This window comes from Temnothorax longispinosus, chromosome 1, assembly GCF_030848805.1.
Source record: "Temnothorax longispinosus isolate EJ_2023e chromosome 1, Tlon_JGU_v1, whole genome shotgun sequence".
In the NCBI taxonomy this organism is placed as follows: Eukaryota; Metazoa; Arthropoda; class Insecta; order Hymenoptera; family Formicidae; genus Temnothorax; species Temnothorax longispinosus.
Window position 1 is genome coordinate 11,129,659 of NC_092358.1, and position 21,891 is coordinate 11,151,549.

Genomic DNA, 21,891 nt, shown 5'->3' on the forward strand with positions numbered 1-21,891 from the left:
TCGTTTATTCTGATCCTTATAATGGCAGAGATAATAATATCGTAAGCTCACATGGGTTTTTTTGCAAGTTTTTCCCAAACGCTACACTCTGGAATGAAACGTACTTCCAAGATTTACTTGTCTTTATATTTATTTATGTTTATGCTATATGCGGGTTGTAGGCTAGTTCCTGGGTACCGCAACGTGGACATCGGATCAACAAAAAAAAAAAAAAAAAAAAAAAAAACATCGTAAGCTCGCGCATTTGGTCATTTGACCTTCGGCGACCTAATATATATATATTATATGTAATTGGGTCATATATATACTATGTTTACGCGAGCGTTACTTCTGTAGTAACTTACGCCGATAATTCACTAATTTATGCGGAGTAAATTATCGTAAAAGTTACTACAAAATCCCGTTTACGCAAAGAAATTATCATAACAAAAGTATAACGCTCGTGTAAACGTAGTAATACGCGTTGAACTCGCGCGTAATGGAGAATGGTTACAAACGTATATAGTTTGTAAATGGTATATTGCTATTAAAAAAATTAAGTTGACCTTCATTTGATGATAACGCCTCCACCCAAGGTCAAATTTTTTAAATCAAAAGATGTCCCCCATACAACTTTTGTCTGGAACATTTTTCTCTAAAATTACGCGATAGCGTTATATTTGACTGTTTAAATTAAAATGAGACACTAATACTATTGTAATATCTATAATAACATACTAAATATAATGCTAATTTTTTATACTTTTATTTAATTTATTAATTTTCAAAAACTATATTTAAACAATTTTTTATAATAATGTATACATATATGCTATATCTTTCAAGTCTACTTTGGTCTATATAGTAATTAGTAGAATTCAGAATATATATAATTAACTCTACTTATAAATTTATATGCCGCATATATGCCGCTTATACTTTGATGCGTATAAGTATTTTAATATTTTCCTTCTCAGAATCTTTTTTACGACCCAAGAATACACAAAATTTGAAAAAATGAAAAGGAATCGGGGACGGGAGGGGAACGTTATACTACATATTTGCTGTTCTTTCCACTACATGATATTAATAAAATTATTAATAAAATCTGTCGTCTATTCTGAATTTATTATTTATATAATATTTATATTCGTATATATTGTTTCCCTTCCCATCCATAAATGTATCGACATCCCTGGAAACGTTTCTCAAAAGTTTATCGTGTACGCCACCAAAACTGAATAGCGCTGGTCACGCGCTGGTGTTCAGTTTCAGTACTTTCAGTAGTGTTGGTGTTGTCCGTTTAATTGTTTAATAAACAGTTCGTATTTCGTTTTCGTCGCGATTTCAGTCGTTTATCGCGTAAAAATCCGAGGAAAATGAATCGCCATCCGAATACTGACTACAAAAATCGCAATGACCTGCAGGTTGAATTAGAGAGTCAGTTTATTATGCGGTTACCGCCGGTATGGTTCCTATATTATGCTATCTTGTAATCCGATTTGAACTTAACCTAGTCAGAGATCACATAGACGAATTAAAGAATCGGAAATTATATATATACTGAATTAATTCTCTTTAAGGAACCCGCCAAAGTACTGAGGGAAGCCTTACGCAGTACTTTGCCTTTAAAAGATAGATTTACTATAAAACTGGAAAACGATATGCGTTACGGTGAGGTTAGGATTGACCACTGGTTACTCCATACTAAGGTAAATTTTGCTGCATGATGCTGTTCAATTTAAATCGCCGTTCAATAAAAATTGATCACGAAGACGAATTTGTACATTTGATAAATTTTGCTTAGGTTGTGGACCTGCCGACGATAGTGGAATCCTTAAAAACCATCGATAACAAAAGCTTTTATAAAACTGCCGATATATGCCAGGTAAAAATGGAAAGAACGTTATTAGATAATATAGAAAACGAAGAGCTTATATTACATTATTTTCCTGCAACGCTTCTTCAGATGCTATTATGTAAAGAGGAGGACGATCATACCGCGACAGATGAGGAATCTCCCGTTAAGCAGAAGAAGAAGGATCCAAACAAGGTCGACAAGAAGTTCCTTTGGCCTCATGGTATAACACCGCCCGCTAAAAACGTGAGACGCAGGAGATTTAGAAAAACTTTGAAGAAGAAGTACGTAGAGGCGCCGGAGATCGAGAAGGAGGTTAAACGTCTGTTGCGAGTGGACAATGACGCTGTTAACGTTAAGTGGGAAGTGATATGCGAAGATGAGGATACGTCGAAACCCAGCAAGGTCTCATCGTCTGGCACAGTTAAGACTAAACGGGAGAGTATGAATGGGAACACATCTCAAAGTCTGGATGTTGGTGAGTGTTGGTTTAGATAAAGTTTATAGATATAGGAATTATGTGCTTTATATGGGTTCGTATTTCAGCTGAACACGATATATTTGGCGAGCCCGTGAGCGACAGCGAAGACGACGACGAAGAGGCGAACATAAACGTGATGGAGCTAGACGAGAACAGCCGACTTTCGGTGGACAGTAGAGTTTCCGACTCCAATTCTATGCAAGCCGCGTATTCGGAGAGGTCGAGTAACAACGCGACGACGAGCAGTGGACTAGTTACCGAGTTCAGTAAAGATATGTTCCACAATGATAACAACGGCGATATGGAAACCGAGAAGCTGCAGGGCGAGAGTACTCCGCCAAAAGTTCCCAAATTGGAGCAATTTCATTCGGAATATATTATTCCAGATGATATTGCTCCTGATTACATTGAATCACCTCCATCGATATCTAAAGGTAATTTTAACCCGAGAATGGGCGCTGGAGCTACTTAAACACCCCAGGGTCTAAAAAAAGCTCACGTCACGGTAATTTTAATGTGCTTTCGTTTTTTAAATATTTTTTTGGTTTTTCCTTACTCTTTTCGGAATATGTTGAGTAAATCTATATACATATTGTTCTCAAATACTGATAAATTTGTAGAACAATTCAAAATATGCAATATGTAATTAATAACAATGACTTTTAATTGGGGTGTAAAAGTAGCCTCAGGTGACCGTTCATGGGGAAAAAAGCCGGTTTTCGGGTTAAATAAGCGTTGTTTCCATCTCTCCTTAACTTTGTTTACTTAAAAACATCCAGGTTCTCGTCTCGCTACTCTTCACGCGGAATTGGCGGAATTGCAGCAAAGAAGGCAGCAACAGGAGGTCGAAATAGCTAATATCGAAAACTTCAAACTGAAGCAACGGTTCCAGGAGATCTTGGATAATTTATTGACTCAAGAAATGCAGAAATTACAAGAGGTATAACAAATAATGACCTGCATATTGTATTTTGTTTTATTTGCCAAATATTTTGACTTGCAATATATATATTATGTTCTTTTTGATATTTCAGATAAGAGATCTGAATCCGTGATCGGAATAGAAAATGCAGCAAGAGTTTTGCATTAGGATGTATAAAAAAACAGTTGATATATTATATAAGACAAGTTTTTTTTTATAGCAATTTTTATATAAACAATTCAACAATTACACAGTGCAATTAACTTACACATATACATTGTACAAAATCAAAATATGAATAATCACTTTTTTTTAAATATATGCCTTGATACTGGAGCTAATGGAAAAAAAATTCATCACCTTCATTTCTAATGCTTGTTAACAGTACCTTTTGTGGCATACAAATGTTGAATAAAGTAAAGAGAAGCAAATTATAAACATCCCTACTTTTGTTAACAGCAATCGTTACGTTCACGAAGATAAATATTTTCTGCCGTACAACTGTGCCTTTTTCTCAAACCCCAGAGACTTGATAGGAGTGTTGAGCTTGTAAAATGGATTCATCGAATACTGAAACAGAGAAGCAGTCATGAGCATCTCTCTGATAAAGTTGTTGAGGCGGCGTACACAATCAAACATCAATCAATCAATAAACCTACAATATCATTTTTTTTCGTAATTTATTGCAATATACCCGTAGGGTTCGCAATCTACTACCAATACTATCCTTCTCCTCTCACTTTAACCCTTTGGACTTAACGTCTCTTTCCGAAAGACGGAGCCCAGTTTTCTCCGCACAAGGGCCTCAATCTTGCACGGAGGGGCGCAGCTTTCGGAAAAACAACATTCCATGGCTCTAGTGGACTCGAACCTGGTTCCTCAGATTACGAGTCTGGCGCTCTACCACTAGACCACACTGCCGCTCAACCTACAATATCATATAAATAAATATTACCTTTATATAGGTCTCGTACATTTCGTTGAAAAAGTTTTTGATCCCGTCCTCGTTCTTGCTGTCGTGCACCATGACGAATCGAATGTGGGTCGCCGTCACGAACGCGCTGACGAACCACTGATTAAATTTATCCACGACTTTCAAATGCATGTTCGTCGTTTTCCACGTGTGCTCGTCGACGAGGTCGAGCGCCGCGTGGGCGATGAATTGATTCAAATGCGAGTGGTCCTCCTTCTGAAACAGAAGAGCAAGGGGTGGTCAACGACGGAGTCGATGCAGAGTCGCGGAACTTAACCTAAAAACGAACGGACCTTCGCGTCCTTCCCGGCATTGTTGAATTCTATCTCGAACAGCGGGTTGTCGGCGTGGCCAACGATCGCGAAATAGTAATTCGCGGTCATCGCGAAACGATAAACGATCGCGTCGTTACCGCGATGTGTGACTTTTGTCTGTCAACATCGGTCTTCCGCGCACGGCGCTGCCATATTGATTTCGTCTCGAATATTTCGATAGGTTCGAAACGTCAAACGTCGCGGGTCGCGATTCGAGAAGTTTTCAGTCGTCGCGATACGATTAAAAAACAGTTGAAAAAATATATAAGTCGGAAAATGGAACATCAATTGCGTGTTCGAAAAAGATGACTTCGAAAATTGAAAATCGCCTATTAAATTTATGCATTTTCAGCTTTAATTCTGGTTTCTGCGATAAACTGTACGCATATAAACTTTTATAAGATAATATTCGATTACATCAAATATATTCTAACCTAAATTTGAAATAAAACACGCAATTCTCGCTTACAGAGATCTAGTTTGTCCTCATCTAGTCAGTAAAGCGGATACCTAACCTCAAAAAGCGTTTACTTTTGATCATTTTGATGTATTATCATTATCGCCTCTTTTTAATGTCGAATACTGATTTTTATTATTATTTTTATATCTTGGATTCTAAGATACATAAAGTTTGTTTAAATTCACACGGAATGCTTTATTCAGAAAATTATCCCAATTTCAATCTGCGCCGTTATTATTTCTCTTTATCAGACTTCAGGGTTTCAGAGTCGAATTTCAAATTCGTCAGCTGTTCATAACAAAACGCGACAGCGCGTCGCGTTTTCCGTCCCTGGCTTTTGGCGTGTCCTGTACACGCGACGGCAATAATTTTCATCGACGATGATTGTCGCCCGCCGCCGCGAAATAACAGAGTAGAGGTCGAGGATATAATGGGATATAAACGCGCGCGATCGAGAAACGACAAGTAACGACAGCCCCGTGTCCCTCTCGACCGCGCGCGGAAAAAAAAACACGCTGGCGAAACGCCTGTAATCTGTAATTTCGAAATAATCGACGAAGTTAATCTCCGCGCGATAATGAAGAGATTGCGCGACACGCCGCGCGTCCCAGGCGTCCCAGCGTATACCAGCGCGCGCGCGTGCACAGTGCACACGCGCGCAACCGCGCGTCCCGGATGGCGTCGTATCTCGTATCGGTATCTCGCCGGTGGTCGCCTCCCCCGACGCTTCCTCGCGATACGGGACGAAGTACGAAGTCGACGGTCGACGGCATGGTGGCCGCGAGTGGCCGCGAGTCAGAATGGAGACGACCTTTTCACGGACATTTTTCGACCAGTGAGCGCGTACGTATGTATGTACATACAATACGCGACACGTCGCGCTCGCGGCGCTCGCGCGCATGCACGCTCATCGCGATTCGCGAAGGGTGGCTGGGAGGGATGGGGGAGAAGAGGGGAGAGCAAGACGCGCGCATCATCGCAGATTGTTATCGCCGCTGCTGAATGCTCGCGGATTCCTTTGTGCCCGTTCACGCGCCGCTCGCGACAACGCGGGACGAAGGCGCCGCGGCTCGAAGGCGCTCGTCTGTAAAATCCCGCGGGGCCGCCGGGGCGAGGAGAGATGCGGACACGTCGACTCCACCGTCTAATCTCGTAATTGATCGCCGCGAGCCGACGCGGACGACGCTCGGTTCCGGCATTCCCGATGCGGTAAAAACACGTTCTCGCGATAAGCGCGCGCTTCTCGGAAGATTCTCCGAGGAGGCGGGTCCGGATCCGCGTGTGTACACTGTACCCGGATCCGCGAGTGTGGATACTCGAGGGGCGCGTTATATCCGAGGTTCGAGGGACGAGGAGGATTCTTCCCCGATGAGCTGCGCGACTACCGCTGCGACGAGGCGCGACGAACATTCTCCAGCGCACCGTCGGCGACTGGGCGATACGATACCCTCGGTTTGTGAATGAAAACTCTGCGTTACGCGCGCGAGGTGCACGGCGACGACGATATCGAATTGCAACAATATCGGTCAGGTTCGCATCAATATTTGCGCAATTGCGCAAATAGAGTAATAAAAGCCGTGCTGACAAACGAGCGCGCCGTGCAGCTTGCTGTTACTTGTTAGCAGTGTTGGCATAAGCGCGAACGAATAAAAGAAAACAGATGACTGTCGCAAAAATGTCCCTTCCTCCCCGCCGCGTTCCGCGCTCTCGTATCACCACCTTTTTTTGCACGACTCATTTTTCTCTCTCTTCGCCAACTTTCGAGGTAATGCAACGTCGCTTGACGTGTCGCCTCTATTCAACGCGCTTCGCGTCGAACGTGCTTCTTCCCAGTTTTCGCATGTGGTGTACATGTGCGCGTAATTAGGGCATTGCATAATAGCAGACCGCGCGTTGCATATTTTACTATTTTCTGTGTTCGCACCTAGGCTCAGGCGCACCGATGCATTCGTAATAAATCGCGCTTCGCCTGCTTGGAGATAACGTCCCGCAATATTGAGGCAGTACTATCAGTAAGGCGACGGTCATATCTAACATCGCCACGACGATCATAAACAATTGTCAAAGATCACTTGTCAACGACGGGCCGTTCATACGTCCAGAGAAAGAAGTGCGTACTTAAAAAGTTAACGTGTATTGTGAAAGTGTAGCGTTGTCTCCAAGTAGTTTCATCGCTTCTTACCTTCCTGGCTGTTGTCTTCAAGATTCTTTTGATTTCAGATACAGTCCTCTGAATTGGAGAAGAAATTGTATTATATCAGATATACTCATATACATACCACTCATTACCAATCTTGTTTGATTAAAAACAGAAGAGGAGAAGAGAAAAGATGTGCTCGGCGAAGCACATTTTTATCTATCCTATTGTGAGTAACAAGTTTGATATACGAGCTTAAAATATGGCCTTAAAGAGTTTATCGTGTTATCAAACATCCTGTTGATCAGGTATGTATACGAAATTATTAGATGATAATGAGTTTATCTTATAAAGAACCTCGCCCAAAGTGGGCCATTGACGTACAACATTGAATCATCTGGATATTATAAAATATATTATTTTATATAAAGTTAGTAATATTATAATATTTAAGTTAAATAATGTAAAGTTTTTAGTGCCAATTAGCTAATATTACATATGGTGATATGCGAAATTCACGCCGCAGAAAATATCTTTCCCTATGTTTTTGAGACTTGAGACCATGTTATTATTATTTCTATCAACCTCCTCTACAAATGCATATAGTCAAGTGTGTACATTCATGGCCCAAAACCCCTTAACCCTTCGCAGAACAAGTGGGGCTTTAAAGACCTAGTCGATATTTCAGTTTTGAATTTTTCGGAGACTTTACGGACTCATAAAAAAAAAACCTAAACAAGAATCAGGCATATATAAGTATACTTGAATTTTTTCAAATTTTTTATGGCACTATTACAGCTTGAAAATCTTAACTGGCCTAAAAAGACCCACGTTGTTCGACGGAAACAGCAAAATTATATATGTTCTGCGAAGGGTTAATAAAAAATAAGCGAGGTTTTTTAAAAATTTACATGAACTACATTTATATTGGAATGGCTAGTTGATGTAACAACATTTAATTTCTATGTTATGAAACGATTAACTGCTACATGAAAGAGAACTGAAATGAAGTATTAATAACAATTGACATTTCAATAATAACATATAAAGATGTAATTTTGTACCTGATTATTCCTGTGATTCATAGTTATAAATCTAACCATTCGATAGCGATAAGATATTAAGTTTTGCTCAATAATAAATAGATTTTTACACGTCGTGAGACGTGAGACTAATATAGATATTGTAACACTTCAAAAGCGTTTAATTTACTCCATTTCACATATTCAACACAATATTCTCTCTTTTCTATTAATCACTAAACAGTAATATATCTTTTTATATAACATTTTAGATTATTATTAATATTAATTATAAAATTAGATAATATTTTATATAATATTTCAGAGGGCAGTGATAAAATATATCATGCATTTATACGAGAAAAAATGAATGCAAAGGAGACTGCAATTTATATTCAAGCATTTATAGCGTTATTGAGTTGAGTTACAATTTATATTATATATCATGGTACAGCAGCGGCTTCCTAGTTTCGATAGTAAGTGTCCCTGTCTAAGTCCCTGTAAATGAACTCATGTTTGATTCTGTCTGATCTTGTATTAATCCATAGTTTGTAAATGTGAAATTATAGCAGTTAGAAAATACAGTAATTAGTTTTTTACACAGGTGGTCGAAGTGGACGGCGATTTATATTGACACTCGCTGCTGGAATGGTTTTCGGCTTTTTATCGGCATGTCTGCTCATCACATCCTCGAGAGATGTACCGCACATGTTCAGTTGGGTACCAGGTAGTTCTAGCCTTTCCAGAGATCCTCATCATTATTCGGAGTTGGAGTCAGAGGTACGCAATGGTATATTTTATGTTCCAAGCTACAACATTTTTAATAGATTGGTTATGACCAAACCGATCACTGAGGAAAATTAAAAGAATCTTTTTTCTTTTTCGATTAAAGTATATGCAAAAAAAATGATGTTTTCTTACAACTATTAGATGATTGTGAAATGATTTCTATATCTTATCGCTAAATTTTCTAATAGATTGGTCCTGAAACAGAAGTAAAATTTCATGGCGATGATGAAGATTTTCACAAAGGAGAAGATAGAATAGCTCAGGATATGGCGAAAAAAGTGCGTGTTCTTTGCTGGGTTATGACTGGTCCGAAAAATCATCAGAGCAAGGCTCGTCACGTAAAAGCGACATGGGGAAAACGCTGCAATGTACTTCTTTTTATGAGTTCTGTGGCAGGTATTTCGTCATAAGATAAAAATAAAGATTGTGATATACAGATAAAAAGATTGTACTCATACCGGTCATTTTTAGACGCCAGCTTACCCACTGTAGTGTTGCCAGTAAAGGAGGGTAGAGATAATCTGTGGGCTAAAACCAAAGAAGCGTTTAAATACGCTTATGAGAAGTACAAAGATAAAGTAGATTGGTTCATGAAAGCCGACGACGATACGTAAGTATATTCTGTTCACGATCTTTACAACGTAGTCACTAATTGCATATACACTACCGTTCAAAAGTTTGTAAGCACTATTTTTTTAAGAAAAAAACGGTACTTCATTTTCCAAGAAAGTATTTCATTTAAAGAATTTTACGGAATAAACATGCTATTATTCTGTTATGAAGAAAGAAAAAGCTTTCATGGCTTGAGTAAAATATAATAATTGTTATTTGCATATTTATTACATTTTACTCAAAACCATGAAAACTTTTTCTTTCTTCATAACAGAATAATAGCATGTTTATTCCGTAAAATTCTTTAAATGAAATACTTCCTTGGAAAATGTTTAGAAACAAATAATACTATGTCGAATAGTTAAAACAGACAGTAAAGTTTCTCATATGACATTTTTCTTTGGAAGTATTAGCACCACTGTGCACTGTTTTGTTTTTCTTAAAAAAGTAGTGCTTCTAAACTTTTGAACGGTAGTGTACATTCTGTCTTTGCGATAAATTTTATCTTTACGGCGTAGTGTACAAAAATAAGTAGCACAAATGTTTAATGGTATCTTTTTCAGTAGCAGTGTCAAAAAATGCATAGCGATCAAATTAGAAAAAAAATAAAAATATGTGATAGAAAAAATTCATAGTTATTAGCTGTCATTTTAAATGAATAACACTGTCCGACAAAATCAAAGGAGTTGCTTTATTGTATATACATCGTATACACATGTACGAGGGTGAATCAATAATTATCTGCACTCTATTTCTATAATTTATTAGAACAGTAGAGAACGTACAATTACATCATTTTTCAACATAGTCCCCTTGCTTTTCAATGCGCTTGTTCTAGCGTTCCACAAACCTGCATATATCTTCGAAAAAATATGTTTTTGGTTTATCTCTCAGCTATGCATGCGCCGCTTTTTGCACATGTTGGTTTGTACCAAATCGACGATCTCTTTTAAATGGGTCAAACAGATGATGATCGCGATGATAATGAAGCCTATTGTCGAAAGGTGTTTTTTTGTTGCATAACAATGCACGCCCACATACTGCTGTCCACATTGTTCAAACACTTTAGAAACTGAGTTTTTGATATTGGAGCATCCTGCATATAGTCCATATCTCACTTCCTTGGATTCTTAAGAGGGCGTCGATTTGTCCCATTTTTTTCCCTGAGGATGTATGCAAGCTTGTGGAACGTTCGAACAAGTACATTAAAAAGCAAGGAGATTATGTTGAAAAATGATGTAATTGTACGTTCTCTATTGTTGTTCTAATAAATTATAGAAATAGAATGCGAATAATTATTGATTCACCCTCTTATATAAATTATTGTTTGGATTTATATGCTTTCAGATACGTGGTAGTAGAAAATCTACGATATATGTTGTCGTCGTACAATCCAAATTCGTCATTATACTTCGGATGCAGATTTAAACCTTTCGTGAAACAAGGTTACATGAGCGGTGGCGCAGGATATGTACTTAGTAAGGAAGGCTTACGCAAATTCGTGGAAGAGGGCTTACCCGACAAGACCAAGTGCCGACCGGATAACGGCGGTGCGGAGGACGTGGAGATGGGAAAATGTCTCGAAAAGATTGGTGTACGCGCGATGGATACCAGAGATCCTCACGGGCGCGGTAGATTCTTTCCGTTCGTGCCGGAGCACCATTTGATACCAAATCATGTAGACAAGAATTTTTGGTATTGGAAGTATATCTATTACGATACCAAGGATGGCTTGAACTGCTGTTCGGACAGTGCCGTTTCATTCCACTACGTGTCACCGAACATGATGTACGTTCTAGAGTATCTAATTTACCATTTGAGGCCATATGGCATCAATCACAGTCTGGAGAGACCTTCTCCGGACCGACCGTCGACGTTGACCGAATACTAGTCCGTACACTCGTAAATAGATCATAAGGTTCTATAATTCTTGTTTTATATACATGATACTAGTCCATTCGAGCCAACGATATAACTGTAATATACTTTCAGCGGATAAAGTGTGATATATCGTACTTCTTAAATAGACGAGGTCTTTATACGTATCTATATTAAAGTTAAAGTCAGGACACTACGGCCATAATGGATATAACTATAGTGTAGAATAGAAAGGATAGGGAGATAGTGCAAGCACAATAGATATGCGTCATGAAGATTCAGGATTTTATCATTTTTTAGAGCATCAAATCACGTGTTAAATTTGTAAGATGAGATGTGATAATAACTTCTTAAAGCTCCTAAATAATAAAATGTTGATCCGCAGAATAAGTCTCATATTTTAGTGCCATATTGTATATGTGTCGAAGATACCATATTTTATTTTCCTTTCTTTTTAGAAGTATCTGTTGGTTAAGAAAATACTTGATATTCCCATATCATATTGGAGATGTAGATTAGTAGAAAAATATTAGTGCACGCGAGGCTCGATATGCAAGCAATCGCTTGGCAAACGAAAAAAAATCTGATTCAATTATTCATTGTTTTTTTTTCTGATAAGTGATATATTCATAGGAGCAAAAGACATTTTTCTACGCGTTTCTACTGTGCTTGCAACAAAATTTCTTGGGCGTTGCAAATACGAGAGAAATCACATATGTAATTATATATATATATATATAATATATATATATATATACACATAAAACTGTATTTCGTAATATTAATATAATAATGGTAATAATAATTTTAATAATAATAATAATCCCAATAATGACGTACTACCCAGTAATAAATACTATAGATACAGAGTGAGTTTGGGTGTGAGTAAATTAACCAATTAATTAGGGAGTTAGGGGTTCTATGTACAAGTCATATTTGTACTATGCGACTGACGCAATTGGCCACCGTGGCTCCACTCAGACGCGCCCCACATTTCGCTCTTCGTGTCTTTTCTTCTTTTTTTTTCATTCAAAGTTAAATTGGAGGAAAACAATCTTTGCATAACTGACTCGTTCTCTCCTCATTCTCTCGCTTGCTTTCTTTCTCTTTTTCTCTTTCACACTCTTGCGATATTTCCCTCTTTCATTCTCAATTATCTAATCTCGGCGATGTCTCACTTCATAAATTATTTAAAAACAATATTTTACACTATATGTATAATGTATGTATAATATATAGAGGTCACCTAATCCGAATAAAATTTGTCAAACAGCATCGAAAAATTGCGCTAACGGGTCCAGGAAACATGATAACAGCGACCCAGTGCCGCGCGAGCATAATATAATATTATAATCGTCATACTTATATCTCACACCAGGGGCTTGTACGAGGCATCGCTTATAAAAAAGAAGTCCACCTCTCTTTTTTTTATATCATCTATATAAAATTAAAAAACAACGTAATATCATTTATATTACTTCGTCGTCATTAATAATAAAAGCTTTGTACAAAATTCAATTTACAATTAAAAACTTTTAGTTACGTAATTTTTCTAGAGATTCTGATTTGTAATTCAACTATCTATCGATAGAGAGGCAATCGAAAATCATTTTCTTATTATGCACTCTCTTTTACACCTTTTCTCTCTCTCTCTCACTCGCTCGTTCGTTCGCGCGTGCTCTCTTTCGTACTTTTCTCTCGTTATCCTTCTCTTTCATTCTCATTCTCTCTTGCCCTATCTTTCTTTCTTTCTTTCTCACAGTATCTCTCATCACTCGCATCTTCGCTTCTACCATTCGCAAAGTCTCATATTTGCTTTCGCTGGCAATGGTCGTATTGGATGCACAGTTCATTTTTCCTTACGAAATACGAGATACGATCATAAACACAAAGTACAATCTATGTCGCCTGTTATAATAGAAAAATGGTAAAGAGAGTCGCTGTTCTCACCGGATTTTGCATTTTCAGCCGTTGCATTTTCATTGCGCTAACTTGTGTATTAATTAGAGTCCGAGGTAAAAAAGGCTCGGTTTCTCTTTACATGTGGTCGAGAAGGATCGTACTCTGTACCTAGACAATCTCTTTCTCTCTAAGTACCTAACTAATGTAGTATAGGTAAAGGGCATAGGAAATCAGTTGCTCTCGTAAAGCCCCGAGTGACGGTACAATAAGGAGTGCGTGAGAGAGGTGCATATACTGCACTACAACGGGAGAGGGTGTGGGTCAGACGAGAGCTGCCGTCGCATGGTAGAGATGCATGAGCGCCTGTACGTGCACTGGTAAGCAGGACAGTCGGTCCTTGGTGTTTGCATCCAGCGCAAGCCACGACAGTGCGTTGTACCCTTCCAACACGTACCTGTCAATCACGTACATTGCACGATAACGTCGATAACAAATTCCGCGCGACAAATCTGAAAAGCTAAAATGAAGAATACCATACGAACCTAAGCACGTCAGTGGTGTACTGCGAGTCCAATGGATGAGCAGTGGGTGCGTTTTGTTGCTGAAGTAAATCGTCGCTGTTCTGTTGTATCGCGGGACTGTGCAGGTGTAACGCGTTCTTCAGGAATACCGGACAAACGTTTTCGAGATGCGGACAAGCTGCCCAAAACCATGGTGGCATTCGTCCCGTTGGCGCAGTCGATACTAGATAGCCAAGAGCGAGCGGTTGTTGTAGGAGCGTGCCAACCTCTTCTGCTTGCTCAGTCGTCGCTATCTGTGAATAACATAAAAACTTGCATATAAATTTACACACATGGATATAGTACAACTGTATACTTCATTAAAAAAAAAAATGACTTACTCTTGGCGTATTGCTGCACGGAAATGGGCTACCAGGCCCGTCATGATTGCCTAAGCCTGATCCACCGCCGTCTCCTCCATGCGGCGAACCTTCCGGACGATGCGGACTTCCACTTGGACTCTGTCCACCACCTGCGCCCGGTTCAGGCCAAACGTTGAAAATATCGTTAAAATCACCCATTCCCTCCATGCCTTCCGGCATGTCATCGTTCAGAGCGGAAAACAATTCGTCGTCTCCCAACTCGGGTACGTTGTGTTGCTCTTGAAATGCGGTCTGCGACGACTAAAGTGTCAAAACAACAGCGGTGTTTAGCCTGACTGTATCCGAGAAGTAATATAATTGGTCTCTTACGTATATATATAATTAAATTTCCTTACCTGAGTGGTAGCGGATGTAGGGAAAACAAGTATATGAGTACATGTGACATCTTGAGGTGTGGATAACTGGCAGTTTACAGACGCCTGACTGAATCTTTCGTCGGGAGTGAATTGATCGGCCATTAATCTCAGAGTAGAGTCCGGTTCGAGCGAGACTAAACACGCGCTGAGTACGCAAGGTGCCGCTGAGGGATACAAGAGACTGCACTGTCCGCATATCTCTTTCAGATGTTTTGAAGCTTTCAAAAGTGCTTTCCTAGAAAGTAACCAACTCCATCCTTTTAATTCGCCATGCCCAATACGCCCTACTCGACCCACAACCAATCTCCATGGTTGTACCTGCAATAAAAATAATATAATGATACAAAACGTGAGACAGTATTTACAAAATGAATAATATGCACTGAAAAAGAACAAATGTTTTTAATAAGAGTAAAAATTACTAATGGAAGCTCGAATCGATTTTTTGTATACATTTGTAATAACAAATATTCAGATATCGCTGGGTTTAATTTATGTAAATTTATTATATCGTCTTTTACTTACACCTTGGGACATCACGCCCAATATAAAGTCCATAAGCTTTTGAAGGCCAATGCGTCTAGCCGAGGCGCGCTTTCGTCTTTTTCTATTGGGTATGTCGATGTTAATAGTAGCGGTCTCGAAAATTTCGCCCCTGTCATCGGTTGCGGCTGCCAACAGCCAAGACTGATCCTCGCTCAAACAGTAACTCAAGTAGAGCACCGCGCATTCTTCGGGTCTCGGCATGCCGAACGATTCGGGAGCTTCGCTCTTCGCACGCAGTGGTGCTAGCACGAAGGCCGGTGCGTAGAGGCGATAGGACGCTTTGTTTCGTTCCTGATACATAATTGCAAGAATATTACTAAATGAGTGAAGACAATTTATATATCGTTCTCGCTGATATCGCGGCGCATAAACGAAACTCGGATCATATTCACATCACCTAGCAAGCAATCGATCTAACAATGAAGTCTTACATCTTTACTCTTGAGGAAGAGATCAGCAGCGGCGGCGGTACCGAAACCAGTGAGGCTTTTCACCGTAGAATTATGATTCAATAATCGACGCCCTTGCAAGAAGACATTCAACGCCAAGGCTCTCATCTCGTCTTGAATTTTTCGCCTTTCTCGAGCTCGACCCAATTCCATTATGCTTTCCAAGGATATTATCTGAAAGCATATTAATCGCAGTTGTCAAAACATGCCGTAAAAACACAATTTAGAATACTGACCAGCTGAGTTTTAAAACTATTTATTCTTCATCGTCGGGATTTTGTACTAGAATTTCGGTTAATTACCTGAACGTGAATATTCGATCTCATATTCTCAGGCATGCTATTGATCGCGGAAGAGTAAGCTCTGAGTAGAGCCAAAATGGCGAGACGTCGTCGATCGGGATCCTCGGTGCCGCCTAAGGAGAAAGGTTCGACAAAGTAGACAACGATGGCTGGAGGTTCGATCTCCTCCTCGTCCGGGCCCGTGGTCGTAGTAATCGGTGTCGTGTTGCTTGTGGTTTGCGAGGTCGGTGTCGTATTACCGGTTGTATTAGTAGTGGTCTGATTCGTCGCTGTGCTCGAAGAGGGAGTCTCGCTCCTCGGATTCTCCCCTTCTGCAAAAGGCAACGAATCTCGCTAGACCCCAACCCGAGCAGACACGCTAAAATCATATCGCTAAAATGCGATTATCGACGAGACATACCGACAGATTCGGGTTTTGTCGTTAATACATCGGGTGTAGCTGGCATCGTATCGGGAATGGGAATTGTTGTGGATTGCTGTTGCTGCTGCTTATTGGCTGGTTGAGAATCACCGGGATCCAACAAACTGCGATCTTGTATGACCTGCGTAAGATACGGAGCCAATCGATGATTACACACTTGAGCGTACAATTTCAATAGTTCGCCTATGTAATTTTCCCCCAAAAACTTGAACCAATCGTCCATCGGTTGCTTTGCCAGTTTCTGCACAGTCGATTTCCCGACGCGCAGAATTCCATCACGTAGTTGTTTCGAGATTGGCGTGTGTCTTCCTAACCGGCAAATCTGCGACAAAATTAAAAAGCGAAGTCTTAAACTATAATATTCCCTTTAATTGAAGACAAAATTAATTGAGCAAATCGCGCGAGAACTACAAATTAGATATAATAATACCAAAAAAATTTTTCTAATGTAGTTTTTCAAAAATGTCAGAAAAACAAAAATCTCAGTAACGCTAAACAAAATAATTTTTTCAGTTAATTTTAGTGTTAGAGTAGAATCATTTATATAAAATAAATAATATTTGTATTTTTACCTCGTACGTGCAAGAAAGTTCTCGGAAGAACGATTTGACTCTACTGACAATACAATCGCTGTCGGGTGCGACGACCACGTAGGCGATGTCCCTGGGCCCGGCGAACGGTTCTAATGACAGTTTTTCCCAGAAGCAGACCGCGTACGGTGACAATGACAACCAATCGCGATCGTATCCGACGACTAGAGCGGGTATCGGTTGTGGTTCGCAACGATCGTCGGTGCCGCGACCGGCCAAACGATGGAACTGTCGCCACGTGAGCGGTCCAGTGACGGTATACGGCGCCTCCCACATGCGTGTCGTACACTTCTTCTGCACCGCGTCCTGGAGCAGCGGCTGCAGCGACCTCATCATTCGCACGATGTCGCCGCTACATTGGGGACCTCGCGCCCTGAGGAACACCCACCGATGCACGCCATTCACGCGTGCCACTCTCTCGTTATGCGCGCCGTCGAGCTTGCCTTGATCGAGCGCGGCAACACACACCTCGTTGCCATCGTTGAACTCCAGGGTGTTCACCGTCGGCGTCAACGTCGGATAGCTTTTCATGGTAGCGCATATCCTAGCTGCTCTGTACAGACTGCTAGCTGAACTTTGGACGATCAGGCATTGCTCGCGAAGTAACTCGAGAACATTCGGTAGTATCGTGTCGAGACCCTCCGGGGTCGCTTTCGCTCCAGGACACGCAACCGCGGTGAGCGAGCCCTTCTTCTTCTCCGCTGGGTCTTCGGCGACGCCCGTAATCTCCATCTCATCTTCGTAGAACAGACCCGCTCGGTGCGCGAGTCGACGATTCACCACGGCGCTGAAGCCGCAACTACATCTGATTTGATCGTCGTCCTGGAAGAGCGCGGAACCAGCCCACGAATTGCTGAGGTAAACGCCCGCATCGGCGCCCTTAATATTGCCTACAACCTTGGGCCCAGCATTGCACACACATAAACTGCAACTATCGAAGTTATGATCGCGGAAGATATTGAGCGCGGTGTCACCCAGAAGAATATTTACTACGAGGGAATTTGATTCAGGCGCGCGAGCGGGTCCCGGTGTATCCGCCTCGATGCTGTTGAGATTTTTATTGAGATACGAGGAAGTGGTAGATGTAGCTGGACTGGGTTGGTCGTACGGAGGTGGAGGTGGCCTACCGGGCAGAGTGTTCGAACGATAAGGTGGCGCCGGACTTTGTGGACAAGACTGTTGCTGCTGCTGCTGCTGTTGTTGTTGCTGCTGTTGTTGTTGCTGCTGTTGCTGTTGTTGTTGTTGTTGTTGTTGTTGTTGCTGCTGCTGTTGCACTGATCCGGGCCTGGTTGGTGGAAGAGGTTTGTCCGCCTGATTGGTGGAAGCAGGATTGCACTGCCAGGAAGGTCTGTACACGCAGTGCGATGGCAGTGTGATGGATGGCAGAGATTGGCTAGGCAGATTCGTGAGAGGTGCGTACTTGGAAGAACCGACCATCTTGCTGATGGCCGCCGGCTTGAACACGTATGACCAATCGTCAATTGGCTCTTCTTGCGGAGAACCCATATTAGGATAGATGTCGGGCAGGTGTCTGAGCGGTCGCGAAGGCATCAACAGCTCAGTCTGGTCCATAAGGGGATCACTCAGTTGGCAAGGCGAGGCAACAGGATTATGCTCCAGAGAAGGAGGAGTTGGAAACATCTTGGATAGTTCTTCTGGTCGTAGAACGGTGACTCCTCGATTATTATTTTTGTTCGTACCGTCCACCCTTGTTTCCTCATGCAATCCACCAGATTTGTTCGAGCCTGGCGGTGTTTGTATCTGTAGTTGATTCAAATTCTGTGAACATAAATGTATTTTATCCAACATCCGTTATGATTTTCAAGCATTTCGGTGTCGCCTATTTTCCTTGTTTATCCTTGTGTCGTAGGATGCAGGATTGTATATATCAACTACTTGTAACATATAAACTTAAACTTACCGTTTCGTCGCTGGAAGTATCAGGATCAGAGTTGTCGAATATTTGATCTAGATCTTTGTAGGATGGCTGGAGACCCTCGCTAGTGAAAAGAGATCCTGGTTTAGATGGATCGTCCCTTTGTCGTCGGAGACCATCGACATTCGTGCCATTTTCTTCGCCTGTCGCATCAAACTCGTACGGATCTGTTCTTCTTCCGATACACTCGCCCTGATATCACAAGACATAGTTTATCATTAATGCATTCTATAATGCATCTTATAAATAAAGAAGAAGCTGGGCACTTGCTCTGGAATTCAAGACAACTTAAAATATTTTTATGATCTTTGCAAATAAAATTTGTAAATAAATGTCTTTTTCCTTTTCAAGTTCGTGAATAAAAAATTTCCTATGCATATGTTAATTATATTTCATTTTGCCCTGGATTGAAAGTAAAGCATATCAATTGCAAATTTCTAATAACTTGTAAATTTTATAAATAAATTACATAAAATTTCACTAAGACTCCAATAGCCACTTAAGAGAAAGATTAAAATTCTTCTTATAAATTTGATAAAAATATTTTCGTAGCAGATGTAATTTGCTTAGATGACTTAATTTATCTTGATCTCTTTCCTATTAATGGATATTACTTACAACTGCGACAGGTTCTTGTTTAATTTCCAGCTTAGGAGCTTGAGATTGGAGCATTTGAGAGTTCATCGGTGGGTATAAAACGTTGCTTCGATTGGTCGGAGGACCGCTGATACTCATGGATTTGAAACGCTTCACAGGATGATTCAGCCAAGCCTCCTGGAGTGAATAATCATAGAGCCAGGATAACGGTTGCTCGTCATCCAAAAGGGCACCTTCGTATTCTCGGGACACCAAGATTGGTCGTTTCAGTATCGGTCCGGGAACCGATGGACTGTGCACCTGGTTGTTGCACGCGGAAGAAATAGACTTGGGCCCTTGTGACGGGGTTAGGGGTGGGGCAGTGTTTGTGTGACTTGGTGGAGGCTGCGGGCTAAGAGTCGGCATCGTTGGTTCCGCGGGCGGGACCGACGCAGGCTCGGAGTGCGGAGTTAGAAGAGGCGATGGTGCCGGAGAACCTGGCGAGCCGACCGACGGCACCGGTAAGCAATCTCCTCCCGTTGGTGGTCCGCGCGAGTAGGAAGGTGGACCACCCGGTGGTGTACTAGGTGCTTCCGTTCTACTCAGTACCGACCTACTCAATTTTTAAACAGATTGATTACGTACGGATATGTCCTAGAATATTTGTCGTTAGGTTGCAATAAAAAAGAAGTTTAGTACTCATATCGAGCATGAAAGAATGAGAGAAAGCATTGAACAATATATATTTCGATGCAGGGAAGAGCAGTCCAGAATGACATTAGAGTAAAACAACATTCAAACAGTATTTCTCAAAACTAAATTATGAAAATGCTATTTCAGACTACAGTTTTCCCTATATCGTGATCATCTCGATGATATATATTTGACAATATTTTAGCGTTACAGCGATACATTTTCGTTTATTTCTCTCAACATATTAATAATGTTATTAAAGTAATAACTTTGTGCGTATTACTGAGATGAATTGTTCGAGAAAAAGCATATGCCGCGCCTGTCAATGTGCATGAACATGAATAGAAGCCTGTTATATGTTATAGATGAACGTAAAAACGACAACTTATAGGGCAAAATAAATGCTAGAAATATCGAACAATATTCACATGCAAAGCATATACCATTTTCTATGTATATTTCAAGCAAAATAAATAACTCAACTAAGAGGAAGATATATGCTAGAAGATAGTGCACTACCAATCGTGTGTAAAGCTCAGATCCTATCTGCTACCGAATCATGCGCATGATAATATTTTTTTTAAGTCGACAAGTCGTGTGCAAAAGTTTATTAACCGAGTTCTATTCCTTGTTTTTGCTTTTATAATTAATATAGAAATAATTCGTTGAGAAAATATATTGTTGGTATAAATTTGTTATAGAGCTAGTCATTGACGTTAAGTTCTGTACTTACTACGTTGTATTAGTACACGTAAAAAAATTGGCAACCTTATACCGTAGAATTCACATAACATTGACATTAGAAAGTCCCATTTACCCACTGAAAAATTCTAAATACTCTGTAAGACATTTTTGCACAGTTTTACACACATCAAATGTAAAAAAAATATTAGTCTACCGTTCGTTTTTCTTCACGCCGTGACTCGATCGCGTTTAAGAAGATACATGCCTCGCACCTTTGTATAGTTAAAATGAAAATCTGATTAATACGTTATATTGTGTACCGAGTTATTTGAATATATTACATGATGGAGCTGTCGAAAGCGATGAATCTGCATGTGAAGTTATGGAAGATCATTACGATCATACGTAAAACTGGCGTTATTGCAGTGATTGATTAAGAGAAATGATGAAAATGATCTCTTTCTCCCTTCATATCTGGGGGCCTAAAAATTACCCACCTGGGGGCATTAGCAGGGACAGAGGGACAAGCGTCCCACTGAGTGGTAGACCGTCGGTGAAACGGTACGACCCTCCGTCCACCTTTATCTACCCTCTCCCTCTGAACCTGAGAGGAGGCCAGGCTCTTCCAACCCCCGGGGGTCGTATACCTGCAACCGATGCATTTAACATCTCGTTTTCTTGCGAACATATCTCCTCTATCATTTTATCTTATAGAATCCTGAAGCAACAACTCATATATCAACTTCGTCAAATTGCATATATGAAGACTAGTTTAAAATACGACATACTTGTAACGATCAAATGACACATGTTTGTTTTATCGCACTATTCTAATGGTGAATACCTAATCATTTATTTTTAAAAAATGATCCAAATGTAAACAAAAAGCTAAATGTTTTGCTTGCGAATTAACAATTCTAGTAAATTATTTAAATTATTTCAAATAATCTTGCTATTAATATTTCTTCTTACATTTTAATAGTTTTTATTAATAAATATTATATATTATTTCTTAACCACATGTTTTGAATGTCCCATTATATTTAAATTATTGATTTAAAGTCACAC

The 21,891-nt window shown here is 40.2% G+C and overlaps 4 protein-coding genes across 8 annotated transcripts in view; 2 read left to right on the forward strand and 2 right to left on the reverse strand.

The window, feature by feature from the left end:
* The first annotated feature begins 1,253 nt into the window (after nucleotides 1-1,253).
* Nucleotides 1,254-3,576, forward strand: Taf7 (TATA-box binding protein associated factor 7). The gene is made up of 7 exons (XM_071795203.1): nucleotides 1,254-1,445; nucleotides 1,563-1,691; nucleotides 1,787-1,867; nucleotides 1,949-2,315; nucleotides 2,384-2,752; nucleotides 3,098-3,258; nucleotides 3,353-3,576. The coding sequence occupies exons 1-7, from the start codon at nucleotides 1,359-1,361 to the stop codon at nucleotides 3,371-3,373; spliced, it is 1,215 nt and encodes a 404-aa protein (XP_071651304.1). The 5' UTR covers nucleotides 1,254-1,358; the 3' UTR covers nucleotides 3,374-3,576.
* Nucleotides 3,432-4,764, reverse strand: Trs20 (TRAPP subunit 20). The gene is made up of 3 exons (XM_071796372.1): nucleotides 4,507-4,764; nucleotides 4,196-4,429; nucleotides 3,432-3,810 (listed from the first exon to the last, which is right to left on the reverse strand). Exons 1-3 carry the CDS (start codon nucleotides 4,594-4,596, stop codon nucleotides 3,712-3,714), a joined length of 423 nt encoding a protein of 140 aa, XP_071652473.1. The 5' UTR covers nucleotides 4,597-4,764; the 3' UTR covers nucleotides 3,432-3,711.
* Nucleotides 4,765-8,481: 3,717 nt separating this feature from the next.
* On the forward strand, nucleotides 8,482-12,294 carry C1galta (Glycoprotein-N-acetylgalactosamine 3-beta-galactosyltransferase 1). Of its 2 annotated transcripts, none has more exons than XM_071795397.1 (5): nucleotides 8,482-8,622; nucleotides 8,751-8,926; nucleotides 9,124-9,331; nucleotides 9,407-9,545; nucleotides 10,895-12,294. In XM_071795397.1, the coding sequence occupies exons 1-5, from the start codon at nucleotides 8,592-8,594 to the stop codon at nucleotides 11,436-11,438; spliced, it is 1,098 nt and encodes a 365-aa protein (XP_071651498.1). In that variant the 5' UTR covers nucleotides 8,482-8,591; the 3' UTR covers nucleotides 11,439-12,294. The 2 variants fall into 2 exon arrangements, with proteins under 2 accessions (XP_071651498.1, XP_071651421.1); XM_071795320.1 differs by having other exon boundaries at nucleotides 8,483-8,622; nucleotides 8,739-8,926.
* Nucleotides 8,514-21,891, reverse strand: part of Skd (mediator complex subunit skuld) — a 35,300-nt gene continuing 21,922 nt past the window's right edge. The window contains exons 6-18 of one of the 4 annotated variants that reach the window (XR_011734565.1): nucleotides 21,321-21,470; nucleotides 19,489-20,059; nucleotides 18,856-19,062; nucleotides 16,917-18,713; nucleotides 16,324-16,666; nucleotides 15,924-16,234; nucleotides 15,604-15,795; nucleotides 15,152-15,463; nucleotides 14,606-14,944; nucleotides 14,229-14,510; nucleotides 13,870-14,141; nucleotides 8,747-8,955; nucleotides 8,514-8,644 (exon numbers count right to left, since the gene is read on the reverse strand). Coding sequence is in view for 3 of the 4 variants with exons in the window: in XM_071794476.1 (XP_071650577.1) it covers nucleotides 13,649-13,781; nucleotides 13,870-14,141; nucleotides 14,229-14,510; nucleotides 14,606-14,944; nucleotides 15,152-15,463; nucleotides 15,604-15,795; nucleotides 15,924-16,234; nucleotides 16,324-16,666; nucleotides 16,917-18,713; nucleotides 18,856-19,062; nucleotides 19,489-20,059; nucleotides 21,321-21,470 (4,909 nt within the window). In the remaining variant the exon portion in view is untranslated. Of the gene's footprint in view, nucleotides 8,645-8,746; nucleotides 8,956-12,123; nucleotides 13,782-13,869; nucleotides 14,142-14,228; nucleotides 14,511-14,605; nucleotides 14,945-15,151; nucleotides 15,464-15,603; nucleotides 15,796-15,923; nucleotides 16,235-16,323; nucleotides 16,667-16,916; nucleotides 18,714-18,855; nucleotides 19,063-19,488; nucleotides 20,063-21,320; nucleotides 21,471-21,891 lie in introns of those variants that run through there. The other 3 variants (XM_071794476.1, XM_071794657.1, XM_071794594.1) reach the window with 3 other exon arrangements.

Bases quoted from the DNA above. Each gene is read 5' to 3' on its own strand.
- Taf7 (XM_071795203.1), top strand. From the start codon at position 1,359: ATGAATCGCCATCCGAATACTGACTACAAAAATCGCAATGACCTGCAG. The intron at 1,692-1,786 runs GTAAATTTTGCT...AATTTTGCTTAG, and splicing joins ACTGGTTACTCCATACTAAG to GTTGTGGACCTGCCGACGAT. The intron at 2,316-2,383 runs GTGAGTGTTGGT...TTCGTATTTCAG, and splicing joins ATCTCAAAGTCTGGATGTTG to CTGAACACGATATATTTGGC.
- Trs20 (XM_071796372.1), bottom strand. From the start codon at position 4,596: ATGACCGCGAATTACTATTTCGCGATCGTTGGCCACGCCGACAACCCG. The intron at 4,430-4,506 runs GTCCGTTCGTTT...CTTCTGTTTCAG, and splicing joins ATGCCGGGAAGGACGCGAAG to AAGGAGGACCACTCGCATTT. The intron at 3,811-4,195 runs GTAATATTTATT...TCTCTGTTTCAG, and splicing joins TGTACGAGACCTATATAAAG to TATTCGATGAATCCATTTTA.
- C1galta (XM_071795320.1), top strand. From the start codon at position 8,592: ATGGTACAGCAGCGGCTTCCTAGTTTCGATA. The intron at 8,623-8,738 runs GTAAGTGTCCCT...TACAGTAATTAG, and splicing joins GCGGCTTCCTAGTTTCGATA to TTTTTTACACAGGTGGTCGA. The intron at 8,927-9,123 runs GTACGCAATGGT...ATTTTCTAATAG, and splicing joins ATTCGGAGTTGGAGTCAGAG to ATTGGTCCTGAAACAGAAGT.